At 46.2% G+C, this 14984-nt stretch overlaps 1 protein-coding gene across 1 annotated transcript in view; it reads right to left on the bottom strand.

Annotated features, from left to right (window-relative positions):
- LOC142296612 (phospholipid scramblase family member 5-like) overlaps positions 1–14984 on the bottom strand; it is a 46767-nt gene that overhangs the window by 13287 nt on the left and 18496 nt on the right. The window contains exon 2 of the mRNA XM_075340423.1: positions 3796–3870. Within this exon, the coding sequence (XP_075196538.1) occupies positions 3796–3870 (75 nt within the window). The remainder of the gene's footprint in view (positions 1–3795; positions 3871–14984) is intronic.

Raw genomic sequence — 14984 nt, 5'->3', positions numbered from 1 at the left:
GGGGGTTGTGTATCATTGTGTAGGTTCATATTTTAGGAGACTTTCTCCATTCATTCTGTGTATTCCTTATCTTGTCTGCAAGTTAATTAACTTAGCTCAGTTACCATTTGCTTTTATTTTTGTTAAACCCCCATTTTTTTTGACTGTCCATTGTTTACTCCCCAGCGCTTCAAATACTGGGACTCACCCCCTACAGTGTTTCTGTCCCTAGATCTGGGGGAGAGGGGCCTAGAATCCAACCAAACTCTTTGTTTACCTGAGGACTATTCAGTCTGGCTGGAGAGGAGAAGAGACAAGCAGGAAGATTCATCCTCTGGGGGTGAAGCTGCGGCTACACTCAGCACCCCAGAGAGCCGTTGAGAAACCCTGATTTCCCTGGAAAAGGATTGCTGGAGGATTGTGACTGATCCTTGGGATATTTATCCCACTACTGGACTACTTTACCCTCTGTGTGTTGGATTATTTTATGGACCTTCTGGATTGCATGGAATAAAATTCTTTGAATTACTCACTCTCGTTCTGTTGATTCTGTGATATCGGTGAAGGACCCTGTGACAGTGAACCTCACAAAAAAAACTACTGTAATAGAAAGAAATAACTGAATTGCTGGGTGGGTTTTATATATATATATATATATATATATATATATATATATATATATATATATATATATATATATATATATATATATATATATACATATATATGTGTATATATATATATATATATATATATATATAGTGTATATGTATATATATATATATTTTGAAATAAAGGTTGTAGACCAGCTCACCTGTCAGAGCTCAAGCCCCGGCGTCCTTGTTCTCCTTATTGCACGGACCTGAAGTGGGAGACTTCCAAGATATGTAGAACAAGATGAAGAAGGATCCAGCAAGGCAGAATGACTCCAAGGGCAACAAAAGTTTTTTTGTTTTTTTTTTCCTCTGACTTTATTATCTAAGAATAAAAAATTCCAGACAAAACTTGTCTTGGGACCATGAAGAAGGCGGCTGCGTCCGCCGAAACGCGTAGTCCATACTGCATATACCTTGCACTTAACAACTTGTCAAGAGCTCTGGAATTTTTTATTCTTAGATAATAAAGTCAGAGGAAAAAAACAAAAACAAAAAAAACTTTTGTTGCCCTTGGAGTCATTCTGCCTTGCTGGATCCTTCTTCATCTTGTTCTATATATATATATATATATATATATATATATATATATATATATAAAGGTGTCTGAAAAATCTGAATAAAAAGCAATGAAAAAAGTTGTCAGTGGGTCCTTCTCTGGTATCACACAATCAATAGAGTGAGAGATACCGTAGTTGAACAGTCCCAAGAACCTTTATAACATGAAAACCAAATCCAGGGGTAGGGTAGGCAGACAGGCTGGATGGTTTTCAGACCCCCCAGACCTAGTAACCACACCTCAGGGATCAAGGCACTACAGGCAGTGATTTGCAGCATTTGGAGAGCAAAGGAGTCATGAATGAACAGTTAGGAAATGTCAGCAGTGGTTCATCAAGAGGCATGGACACATTCAGGATGGAGATGGTAACTGAGCTAATTTTATTATCGGACCTTCTGTAATGTGATTCAGACTCTAGACAAGACAGGGAATACTGTCATGGGTGTGTCAGGTTACAAACAGTCTTGTAGTGTCCGGGCTATTGAAGGACACAGCGTTTGACTGCGTAAGAAACAAAAGGAAAGTAAGAAGTTCACCACTATGTGTATAACAGTTTCAGTCCATGATGTAGATAATTGGTGCCAGATACTCTGGTAAGGCGCCCACCAGAAAAATAGAAATGAGGAAGTGAAAGAACGGCATCTTCCAAGGAGCAATAACTAAAATAAAAAAACCTTTATTCCAAGCATATTAAAAACACTGAAAAAACTGCAACATGATAACAAGTGACACATTTCTGGAGCTCAAAAATATGCCCTTAGTCATAGGATGTTATCATGCTGCAGTTTTTTCAGTGTTTTTAATATGCTTGGAATAGAGTTTTTTTATTTTACTTATCGCACTTTGGAAGATGCTGTTCCTTCACTTCCTTGTTTCTGCTCCCTGACCTTCTATTATTCCTGCTTGGTGTATATGGTATCTTATGCATCTCCTCTGATTTGGGTTTATCCCTTTCATTTTAGGACCTTGCGGGGTTTCTAACCCTTTCAGCAGTTTACATCAACACTTCCTTTTGTGTCCTTAAATACTCTCATTCCCTTTTGGTCTGTGCTGGTGATAGCTTTAACTCCCTACAGATCCTGAGTGCAAGCAGTTGGCTTGCATTTATCTGAAGTAACTTTGTTGCTTGTTGCAGTTCCTCTCCCTAAATCTTCCTGGAGATATGTTGTTTGTTATTTTCCCTTGCTTGTTATCCCTGTGTGTCCTTTAGCTCTTAGTGGTGTAGACAAAGAGCTCATCCCATCCATTTTCTACCTAGGGCCCAGAGCAGGGCTAATTTAGGGCCAAGTATCCTGCTTGGTGCATAGGTGCAGAAACTATCTAGTGCAGTGAGGGAAGCCAGGGCCCAGAGGCTTGGCCAGGGGTCACAATCTCCCCCTTCACTAGACACAGGATCTCCCTTCCTTTTCACCATTTGCTCGGTATTTTCTAGTACCTAGCGTGACAAATACACACATCAACAAGGCAACAATCCTAAAATCAGTAAAAATGTGAACATAGACAAAATGATGCCCAACCCACGATATCATACCATTCCAGTTGTATATCCCAATATGGTACCAAAAAAATCTTCAAGTCATCACATAAAAAATAAATCCTTACACAGCTCTGTTTGCCGAAAAAAAAAATTACAGTTCTCAGAATATGTCAACAAAAAAATGTATATAAAAAAGCATTTTTACTGTGTAATAGCAGCACAATATAGAAAAAATCTATATCTAAAATCTGCAATCTCGTTGAACAGAGGAATAAAGCCATCTTATCACTTATACTGCACCATGAATCGTGCAAAAATAAAAAGAACCTTGCTTGTACTGCTGTCTGTTTGATCATTGTACCTCCTAAAAATCTAATAAGACTCGTTTCACATTTATCCTGTGCTCTCCACTGAGCCCTTACATCAGGGTTTCTGTGTAAATCCCAAAAACCGTGATTCAGACTGAACCATTCACTATAATGAGGCAGATTAAGTTCTATAAGAACGCCAAGCCAATGAATGAATTGTCACATCTCAGTGGCATGCGCCTCACCAGAACTGCTACTCCAATGGAGAAACATTTCTGGCATAAGTTGCGACACCAAAGTAGAGTAATTTTTTATAATTTGTCGCCACCCACCATCCTGTCCATGTTCCACCCACTGTGACAGAGGTGATTGAAATAGCATTCAAATGACAAAAATCGTGATTTTTTTGGTGCAGCTTCACTTTGATGAATGGGGGACATACTGAGCTTGTAGACTTTTTAGTTTGATGGTCAGAGTGAAGACTCCTTAGTAGGTTGAAATGTAAGATTCTTGTGAAAACTGCATTAACAAATGGCAGCCACGTGAGCTTTGCTGCTGTTTTTTGCTGTGGCATATGGGAGAATATAATGTAAACCACGTGGCTATTGAGTTTACCCTTTCTGCATGCAGCTTCTGGAAGTTTTTATATGACTTTCGTATCTTACTTTGCTGCTTGCAGTAGGAACATGATCAATTAGTATCCTAGGATATATATATATATATGGCGTTGCTCCAAATGAACACAATTTGAGCACCCGAACAGGTCCACCTACAGACAGATTTCTAAAGATTGCTGTATTTCCATAATAACATGGTTACCTTCAGTAGCCACAAGTAATTGCTTGGCTGTGCGACTGGAAATAATGTATAATCTCTGTGACTGGCAGCTCCATCCTGAAACAGAAAGCGATGATTACATGCCTTCCAGTAATAAAATCCATATAACCAAATAGACTGTAATCATTATGGATATGAAATTGTGCTCTTGTGTAATGAATGTCGAATGCATTAAGTCATTCATTGTATGAATATTCAAAACAAACACCAAGCGCCCAATGTGAATTACAATATGCACTCATTAACATCAGCGCCGAGTATAATTTAGGTTTATGTTCGTTTTAGAGGACACATCATTATCTATTTGTGCATATAACATTATGCAGAACAGTTTCACTTTTTCTTGCTTTATAGTTGAAAGTGTTGTGCTTCTGGTTAACTGCATTTCTAGCAGCAGGGTATTCATGGATGTCCATTTCAGAAAGGACACATTGTCTGGTGCCTATAGCAGCTGAAGTGAAAGGAGCCATATACAGCGGCAAGTGTATCTGGTCACTGAGTGGGGAAGGTTACTGTATTTATTCGTCGCATTAAAGGGAACCTGTCAGGTCAAAAAAGCGTTATAGCTAGTATTGAGCCACCCCGCTAGTGTTCGAGTTCAGTTCGGTTCGTCGAACGGCGGCTCAGTTTGGCGAACGTTCGACGAAAGTTCGACAAACACCTTCGAACCCCATTGAAAACAATGGCAGGCAAACACAAACACATAAAAACGCATTATACATATACACATATAGTTAATAAACATTGCCATTATACTTACAGGTCCCCACGACGCGTCCTGCACTCTGTCTCCCGCCGCTTTTCCTTCCGATCATCACTGCGTCCACCCGGTAACCAGCAATGATGATAGGACCTTCCGTGACGTCATCATAGCATGTGACCAGTCACGTGTGTATTATCTCATTGGCTACACACGGGTCACATGGCTATGACGTCATGCTAGGTCTTGTCAGTGCATCTCTCCGGTACGCGGTGTTCGTTTGAGCATCTCCGTGTACAGGCGAGATGCTTGGGCACATGGTTGACTTCCCATCCCTGCATGTCGGCGCTCTTTACAGAGTCAGCCCACATGCAAGGACTGGATGCCACAGCCGGTGAATAGCAGCACCAGAAATCACGTGATCGGAGATTACCGTTGCTATAGTAACCCGCCTGTCAGATTACTATTTCAACGGTGGCAGCGGTGACGTCACTGCTTACAACCCACAGCAGCCTCTGCTCACTCACTGAGTGATTAGACTGCACGGGAGCAGCATCGTCTTCCTCCCATGCAGTGCTGTCTGATGTAGCAGAGCTGCATGGGTTGAAGGAGAAAGAAGACAGAAGACCAGGATCGTGGAGGGGTGAGAGGGAGTAATAAACATGGAGTCTCTAAGTGTGTCTGTGTATTTATTTCTATTAACCCCTTCACGACCCGCGGGGCAGTAAAATTACGTCCTATTTTAACGTGACTTAAACGACCAGGGACGTAATTTTACTGCCTAAACTTCATTTGATTGCCGTGGCCATAGCAACGGCTTTCAAATGATGTCCCCTGCTGTTTCTTACAGCAGGGGACCTTTGCTTGACCCCAGGGGGGGCGGCATCGCCACCCCCTATCGACGATCGATGTGATTGGCTGTTCAAATCTGAACCGCCAACCACATCGATCGCACTAATTTCGGCAAAAATTATGCCCGAATTAGTGCGATCCTGTGAGATCCAGCTATGAGATGCCGCAGCTGCTGCAGCATATCATAGATGGACCTCAAACATGCCGCCCCCAGCCCCTGCAGCACTGATTGGAGCGATCGTGCTATGACGCGCAAACGCTCCAATCAGTGTGCAGTGGGGCGGTCTGATCTGCCGGTGGCCGCCCTCCCCAGGCCTGGTGCTGGCCTGTGAGCCCTCCCCCAGCATGTCTGCAGCGTGGAGTGGCTGGTACTTTTGGTACCACGCCACCGCTGCTGCAGCCGCCGCCGCCTTCTGATGTCACCGCCGCTGCAGCTCTAATGGTAACTAATCCGCTCCCTGCGCGCTCCCGTGAAGGCCCCTGCGCGCTCCCCGTGAAGGCCCCTTTCCGTGCCCCCCCCCTGATCTGCCCCCCTACGCCCCGATCTGCCCCCCGGCATCCCGATCTGCTACCACCGCTGCTGCTGAGGTCACCGCTGCTGCTGCAAAGTGAGTACTGTGCTCACTTTGCAGCCCGTGCGCGCTCCCGTGGTGCCCCTGCACGCTGCCGTGATAGCCCCTGGCCGTGCCCCCCCCGTGATCTGCTCCCCCCAACCACCACCCCCCCCCCGACATCCCGATCCGCTCCCCCGGCGATCTGACTGCCTCCCCCATTATCTCTATTCTCCTTCTGCAGCTCCCTCTCCGGTCTCCCCCTCTGCTCTCCCCCCCTCCCCCTCTGCTCTCCCCCCTCCCCCTCTGCTCTCCCCCCTCCCCCTCTGCTCTCCCCCCTCCCCCTCTGCTCTCAACCCCCCCTCTCCCCCTCTGCTCTCCCCCCTCCCCCATTATCTCTATTCTGCTTCTGCAGCTCCCTCTCCGGTCCTCCCCCTCTGCTCTCCCCCTCTGCTGTCCCCCCCTCTGCTCTCAACCCCCCCTCTGCTCTCCCCCCCCACCTCTCCCCCTCTGCTCTCCCCCCCCCTCTCCCCCTCTGCTCTCCCCCTCTGCTCTCCCCCCCCCTCTCCCCCTCTGCTCTCCCCCCCCCTCCCCCCCCCCCCCTCTCCCCCTCTGCTCTCCCCCCCCCCCTCTCCCCCTCTGCTCTCCCCCGACGTCCTCTTACCTGTCTTCACCGGCCTGATCACATCTGCGTCCATCGCTGGGTCCTTCCTGGGCATTCTGCTGATCTGCCTGCTGCTCCTGTAAAGCTGTCCATCTCTCTGCCATCTGTTCCTCTGCAGCTCTTCTGGTCAGTGATCCTCCTGCTAGTCCTCTGGGTACTGTGAGTATAACTTTTTTTTTTTTTCCGTATCCCCTGTCCATTTTTACACCTCATCCGTCCGTGCGTCTCGCCGAGCGCTGATCAGGGATGCAGATAACGATCGGCATCCCTGCTCAATTTTTGGCGTGACTTTTTTCCGTATTCACGACGCTTTTTGTATCGCATCCGTCCGTGCGTCCCGCCGAGCGCTGATCAGGGATGCACATAACGGATCTGCATCCGTGGTCAGTTTTTGGCGTGACTTTTTTCCGTATTCACGACGCTTTTTGTATCGCATCCGTCCGTGCGTCCCGCCGAGCGCTGATCAGGGATGCAGATAACGGATCTGCATCCGTGGTCAGTTTTTGGCGTGACTTTTTTCCGTATTCACGACGCTTTTTGTATCACATCCGTCCGTGCGTCCCGCCGAGCGCTGATCAGGGATGCAGATAACGGATCTGCATCCGTGGTCAGTTTTTGGCGTGACTTTTTTCCGTATTCACGACGCTTTTTGTATCACATCCGTCCGTGGCGTCCCGCCGAGCGCTGATTAGGGATGCAGATAACGGATCGGCATCCCTGCTCAATTTTTGGCGTGACTTTTTTCCGTATTTGCGACGCTTTTTGTATCGCATTTGTCCGTGCATCCCGCCAAGCGCTGATCAGGGATGCACATAACGTATCTGCATCCATGGTCAATTTTTGGCGTGACTTTTTTTTTTACGTATCCCCGATGCTTTTTTTTATCGCATCCGACCGTGCGTCCTGCAGCGGCCGATCAGTGCACTGCGTCTGTGCGTTTGAAAAGTCAAATTGCGCTCCTTCTCTTCTGAGTCCCGCCATGCGCTCAAACAATTACTTTCCACCACATATGAGGTATCTGCGTACTCAGGAGAAATGCACAATACATTTTATGGTGCATTTTTTCCTGATAGCCTTGTGAAAAAAAAAGCTACCTAGTTGAAGCAACCGTTTTGTGGTAAAAAAAATTTTTTTCTTTTCACGGCTCAACGCTATAAACTTCTGTGAAGCCCCCAGGGGTTCAAAGTGCTCACCAAACATCTAGAAAAATTATTTGAGGGCTCTAGTTTCCAAAATGGGGTCACTTTGTGGGGGAGCCTCCATTGTTTAGGCACCTCAGGGGGTCTCCAAACGTGACATGGCGTCCGCTAATGATTCCAACCAATTTTGCTGTCAAATGGCGCTCCTTCTCTTCTGAGCCCCGCCATGCGCCCAAACAATTACTTTCCACCACATATGAGCTATCTGCGTACTCAGGAGAAAATGCACAATACATTTTATGGTGCATTTTTTCCTGATAGCCTTGTGAAAAAAAAAGCTACCTAGTTGAAGCAACCGTTTTGTGGTAAAAAAAAATTTTTTTCTTTTCACGGCTCGACGCTATAAACTTCTGTGAAGCCCCCAGGTGTTCAAAGTGCTCACCAAACATCTAGAAAAATTATTTGAGGGCTCTAGTTTCCAAAATGGGGTCACTTGTGGGGGAGCTCCATTGTTTAGGCACCTCAGGGGGTCTTCAAACCCGACATGGCGTCCGGCTAACAGGTGCAGCTAATTTTGCACTCAAAAATTCAAATGGCGCTCCTTGCCTTCCGAGCACTGCTGTGTGTCCCAAACATTTGATTTCCACCACATATGAGGTATCTACGTACTCAGGAGAAAATGCACATTACATTTTATGGTGCATTTTTTCCTGACAGCCTTGTCGAAAAAAAAAGCTACCTAGTTGAAGCAACCGTTTTTGGTGGTTAAAAAAAATTTTTTTCTTTTCACGGCTCGACGCTATAAACTTCTGTGAAGCCCCCAGGTGTTCAAAGTGCTCACCAAACATCTAGAAAAATTATTTGAGGGCTCTAGTTTCCAAAATGGGGTCAACTTGTGGGGGGAGCTCCATTGTTAGGCACCTCAGGGGGTCTTCAAACCCGACATGGCGTCCGCTAACAGGTGCAGCTAATTTTGCACTCAAAAATTCAAATGGCTCTCCTTGCCTTCCGAGCACTGCTGTGTGTCCAAACATTTGATTTCCACCACATATGAGGTATCTGCGTACTCAGGAGAAATGCACAATACATTTTATGGTGCATTTTTTCCTGTTACCCTTGTGAAAAAAAAAGCTACCTAGTTGAAGCAACCGTTTTGTGGTAAAAAAAAAATTGTTTTTTCTTTTCACGGCTCAACGCTATAAACTTTTGTGAAGCCCCCCAGGGGTTCAAAGTGCTCACCAAACATCTAGAAAAATTATTTGAGGGCTCTAGTTTCCAAAATGGGGGTCACTTGTGGGGGAGCTCCATTGGTTAGGCACCTCAGGGGGTCTTCAAACCCGACATGGCGTCCGCTAATGAGTGCAGCTAATTTTACGTTCAAAAATTCAAATGGCGCTCCTTCCCTTCCTCCGAGCTCTGCCGTGCGCCCAAACAATTGATTTTTACCACATATGGGGTATCAGCGTACTCAGGAGAACATGCACAATAAATTGTATTGTGTACTTTCTCTTTTCTCCCTTGTAAAAATGAAAATTTTATGGCTAAAGTAACATTTTTGTGTTAAAAAGTAAAATTTTCATTTTTTCCTTCCACATTGCTTTGGTTCCTGTGAAGCACCTAAAGGGTTAATAAACTTATTGGATGTGGTTTTGAGCAGTGTGAGGGGTGTAGTTTTTAGAATGGGGTCACTTTTGGGTATTTTCTGTCACCTAGGCCTCTCAAAGTCACCTCAAATGCAATGTGGTCCCTAAAAAAAATTATTTTGTAAATTTTGTTGGAAAAATGAGAATTTGCTGATGACCTTTGACCCCTTCTAACTTCCTAACGGAAAAAAAAATTTGTTTCGAAAATTGCGCTGATGTAAAGTAGACAAGTGGGAAATGTTATTTAGTAACTATTTTGTGTGACATATCTCTCAGATTTATGGGCATAAATTTTCAAAGTTTGAAAATTGCGAAATTTTCAAAATTTTCGCCAAATTTCCTAAATTTTCACAAATAAACGCAAAACATATCGGCCTAAATTTACCACTGACATGAAGTACAATATGTCACGAAAAAACAATCTTAGAATCGCCAGGATCCGTTGAAGCGTTCCAGAGTTATAACCTGTCAAAGTCACACTGGTCAGAATTGCAAAAAATGGCCCGGTCATTAGGGTGTTTTAGTGGCCGGGGGTGAAGGGGTTAAAGTATTTTTTCTCTGTGTGGTGTCTTTTTGTAACCCTTTATTGGAGATTCTTAATGGCCTGGTCAAACTTGCCTGACATTAAGAATCTCTGGCTTAATACTAGCTAGTAAAACAAAGCTAGTATTAACCCATTATTACCCAGCGAGCCACCCGTCACTAGGGCAGCAGGAAGAGTTAGATACAGCGCCAGATGATGGCGCTTCTATAAAAGCGCCATTTTCTGGGGCGGCTGCGGACTGCAATTCGCAGCAGAGGTGCCCAGAAAGCTCGGGCCAACCTGTGCTGCAGATTCCAATCCCCCAGCTGCCTATGGGTACCTGGCTGGACACAAAAATGGGGCGAAGCCCATGTCTTTTTTTTTTTTAATTATTTCATGAAATTCATGAAATAATTAAAAAAAGGGCTTCCCTATATTTTTAGTTCCCAGCCGGGTACAAATAGGCAGCTGGTGTTTGGGGGCAGCCGTACCTGCCAGCTGTACCTGGCTAGCATACAAAAATATGGCGAAGCCCACGTAATTTTTTTGGTGGGCAAAAAACTCCTGCATAATGTCCTGGGTGGAGTATGCTGAGCCTTGTAGTTCTGCAGCTGGGGATTGGAATCCGCAGCACAGGGTGACCAAGCTTTCTGGGAACCCCTGCTGAGAATTGCAGTCCGCAGCCGCTCCAGAAAATGGCGCTTTCATAGAAGCGCCATCTTCTGGCTCTGTATCCAACTCTTTCAGCTGCCCTGGTGACGGGTGGCTCGCTGGGTAATAATGGGGTTAGGGCTAGCTGTATATTATCAACTGGCCCTAAGCCCGAAATTCAAGGTGTCACGCCAATATTAGACATGGCCACCATGAATTTCTAGTACAGATAAAAAAAATACAACACACAGAAAAATATTTTTATTAGAAATAAAACACAACACAATTAGTGACTCCATCTTTATTGAAATAAAGAATCCCCCTCCGCAGTAATCCTGGGTCAAGGGTCCTGCGCCTTCCAATCCGGATCCAATATCATCTGATCGGTTTGCGGGAAGACAAAGTGATGAGATGATGTGTCAGGTTCAAGGGCCTGAATCACGACACAGCAGCTGATTGTATAAACGGCTTTTGTACAATCAGCTGATGCATCTGTGCAAAAAAAAAACTACATACTTCTGTGCAGACTCCTGTCCGACAGCCTCAGCTGATAGTTTAGCCGATCGGGCGGTAAAAAGCTGGCCTCACAGCTCGACTTATAGTGTCAGCAAATTCCGTCAGGTGACCGCATCAGCTGATCATTGCCAGGTCTGAGAGAGAGAGAAGCGAGAGGGAGAGAAGAGAAAGAGGAGAGAGAGAGAGAAAGAGAAGAGAAAGAGGAGAGAGAGAGAGAAAAGAGAAAGAGGAGAGAGAGAGAGAAGAGAAAGAGGAGAGAGAGAGTGAAGAGAGAGAGAAGAGAGAGAAGAGAGAGAGGAGAGAGAGGAGACAGAGAGAGAAGAGAGAGGAGAGAGAGAGAGAAGAGAGAGGAGAGAGAGAGAGAAGAGAGAGGAGAGAAGAGATAGAGCAGTGCGTGAGAAAGAGAGACAGAGAAAAGATAGAGAGAAGAGAGAGATAAGAGAGAGGAGAGAGAGAAGAGAGAAGGGAGAGAGAAGAGAGAGGAGAGAGAGAGGAGAGAGAGGAGAGAGCAATGCAGCCTCATTCCGTGAACTGCCTTGATTTTAGAGGTGTGTCCCGTGGCTCACAGCTGATGTCCGGCTCCTCCCCTGAGTGCATAATTAAATTAAAGTATAATTATAAATAAATAATAATTATAATTTAAAAATTAAATTCTTTACCGGGATGGCTGGGACTCGAACTAGTGAACTAATTGTCCTTAGGCAATAGCTCTACCCATTGAGCCACTGTCTGTAATGAAAAGCATAGGAAGATTTGGTAATCTTGACCTCTGTATTGCAGTAGAGAATCCAGAAGTAGATTATTCAGCTACAAGGATGGATGGATGGAGAGAGGGATGGATGGATGGAGAGAGGGATGGATGGAGGGATGGAGGGATGGATGAATAGATGGAGGGATGGATGGAGGGATAGACGGATGGATGGAGGGATAGACGGATGGATGGAGGGATGGAGGGAGGGATGAATGGATGGAGGGATGGGTGGATAGAGGGATGGATGGAAGGCTGGAGGGATAGATGGAGGGAGGGATGGAGGGATGGATGAATGGATGGAGGGATGGATGGAGGGATGGATGGATGGAGGGACGGATGGATGGATAGATAGAGGGATGGATGGAGGGATAGAGGGATGGATGGACGGATGAGGGAGGGATAAAGGGAGGGATGGATGGATGGATGGAGGGAGGGATGAAGGGAGGGATGAAGGGAGGGATGAATGGATGGAGAGATGGAGGGAGGGATGGAGGGAGGTATGAATGGATGGAGGGAGGGATGGAAGGATGGATGGAGGGATGGATGGAGGGAGGGATGAATGGATGGAGGGAGGGATGGATGGATGGAGGGATGGATGGAGGGATGGAAGGAGGGATAGAGGGATGAAAGGAGGGATGAATGGATGGAGAGATGGAGGGAGTGTTGGAGGGAGGGATGAATGGATGGAGGGAGGGCTGGATGGAGGGAGGGAGGGAGGGAGGGATGGAGGGATGGATGAATGGATGGATGGATGGATGCATGGATGGATAGAGGGATGGATGGATGGATAGATGGATGGATGGAGGAATAGAGGGATGGATGGAGGGAGGGATGAATGGATGGAGAGATGGAGAGAGGGATGGATGGAGGGATGGATGGATGGAGGGATGGATGGAAGGATGGATGGAGGGATGGAGGGAAGGATGAAGGGATGGATGGAGGGATAGAGGGATGGATGAGGGATAGAGGGATGGATGGAGGGATGGAGGGAGGGATGAAGGGAGGGATGAATGGATGGAGATATGGAGGGAGGGATGAATGGATGGAGGGATGAATGGATGGAGGGTGGATGGATGGATGGGAGGGCAAACACTGGCACTACCGTACTCATCACCACACACACGCAGGCACTACCGCACGCACCATCACCGCACAAACATCGGCACTATCACTCCAATCATCACCGCACACGCAGGCATTACCTCAGTGACGTCCCCGCTGAGAGCGCGGCTCACTTCAGTTGCTGCGTGGAACTGACACAGAGCGCTCGTGTTCTACTGCCGCTTCTGTCAGCTTCATGTAGCAGAGCTGATAGCGTCGTAGGACCTCTATGGATTACGTCGGACCTGGAGGGGTATTTGGGGATTTTAATAAAATGGTGAAAGAGGGTGTTTTTTTGTCTTTTATTCCAAATAAAGGATTTTTCGTTGTGTGTGTTTATTTACTTTCACTTACAGGTTAATCATGGAAGGTATCTCGGGGAGACGCCTGCCATGATTAACCCCTTATTAACTCGATTGCCACCGCACCAGGGCAATTCAAGATGAGCCGGGTAGAGTCCCGGGACTGTCGCATCTAATGGATGCAGCAATTCCGGGCGGCTGCTGGCTGATATTGTTAGGGTGGTGGGCTCCCCATAACGTGGCGCTCCCCATCCTGACAATACCAGCCTCCAGCCATGTGGCTTTATCTTGGCTGGTATCAAAATTGGGGCGAACCGCAGTTTTTTTATTTATTTATTTTACTGCACGATATAGACCCACCTGCCGGCAGCTGTAATTGGTTGCAGTGAGACAGCTGTCACTCATCATGGGGGCATGTCTGACTGCAACCAATCATGGGCGCCCGTGGGCTGGGAAAGAAGGGAATACCAGATTGAATAATGAGCGGCAGCCGTTTTCAAAAGAGGAAAAGCCGCCGGAGCTTTGTGACAGTCGTGTAGCGCTGTGCCCGTGATCGGTGAGTAAGAAAGAGAAAGAGAGAGGGATTGTGCTGGGGACGCAGGACGCATGCAGATACGCAACGTGCGCACATAGCCTTACTGTGAAAAGCCACGCTTTTGGTGATCGAACCGTTATCGAACGGTAACTCGAACTAGAAGCAAATCGTTCGAGTTCGTCGAACGACTTGAACACCGCCCAAAATCACTCGAATTTGAAATTTTCGAATGGTTCGAATCGAATATCGCTCATCTCTAGTTATAGCCTACAAGCAATGCATGTGTGAGCTAGTAACCCCTTCCTACCCATCCCTGTGTTGTAATAATGTGTAATATGAAAGTAATAAAATATGTTTTATTACTTACATATTCCCTATGTAAATAGCATAGGTCTTTAGCCCCATGGGCGTCACATCGCCCGTGGAAGTATGCATGCTTTCCATGGTACCACACCCCTGTGGGCGTGATACCATGGATTTACATGAACGACGGTAACGTCGCCTCCTTCAGAATCCCGCACGCGTGCGCGCTTACCATTCTCGCTGCCTTCTCATCCTTGTTGCTTTTCAGCTTCAGACACGCACTGCACATGCTCAAAAGACTCCTGCGGTTCCGGTCATGCGCAGCGCATGTCTGAACCCGGCAAGTAAACACCAGGATGAGAAGGCGGCGAGAATAGTTAGTGTGCAGGATTCTGAAGGTGCTGATGGTGACGTCGCTCATGTAAATCCATGGTATCACGCCCACAGGGGCGTGATACCACGGAAAACATGCAAACGCCCAAGGGGCAATGCGTCGCCCAGGGGGCTAGAGACCTGCTCATTTACATAGGGAATATGTAAGTAATAAAACATATTTTATTACTTTCATATTACACATTATTACAACACAGTAAGTAATAAAACATATTTTATTACTTTCATATTACACATTATTACAACATAGGGATGGGTAGGAAGGGGTTACTAGCTCACACATGCTACTGCTTGTAGGTTATAACACTTTTTTGACCTGACAGGTTCCCTTTAAAGAGGACCAATCACCAGGTCTTAAATGGACAGCCAGTTTACACTGAGAAAGGGGTCAGTTCGTCCCCATTACATTTATTCCCACTGTCATTTAACTTATTACTAATAAATTATTTTCTTCTGCCTTATTGTCACTGCCTATCATTTTAATTAGCAGCGCACCACTCTGCACCCACTATGTTGCGGGCGGGGGGCGCTGCCGCTCCTCTGGGGC

This window comes from Anomaloglossus baeobatrachus, chromosome 3 (assembly GCF_048569485.1).
Source record: "Anomaloglossus baeobatrachus isolate aAnoBae1 chromosome 3, aAnoBae1.hap1, whole genome shotgun sequence".
Lineage (NCBI taxonomy): Eukaryota > Metazoa > Chordata > Amphibia > Anura > Aromobatidae > Anomaloglossus > Anomaloglossus baeobatrachus.
The sequence above is the reverse complement of the archived record's forward strand: the minus strand, read 5'-3'. Positions and strand labels throughout refer to the sequence as shown.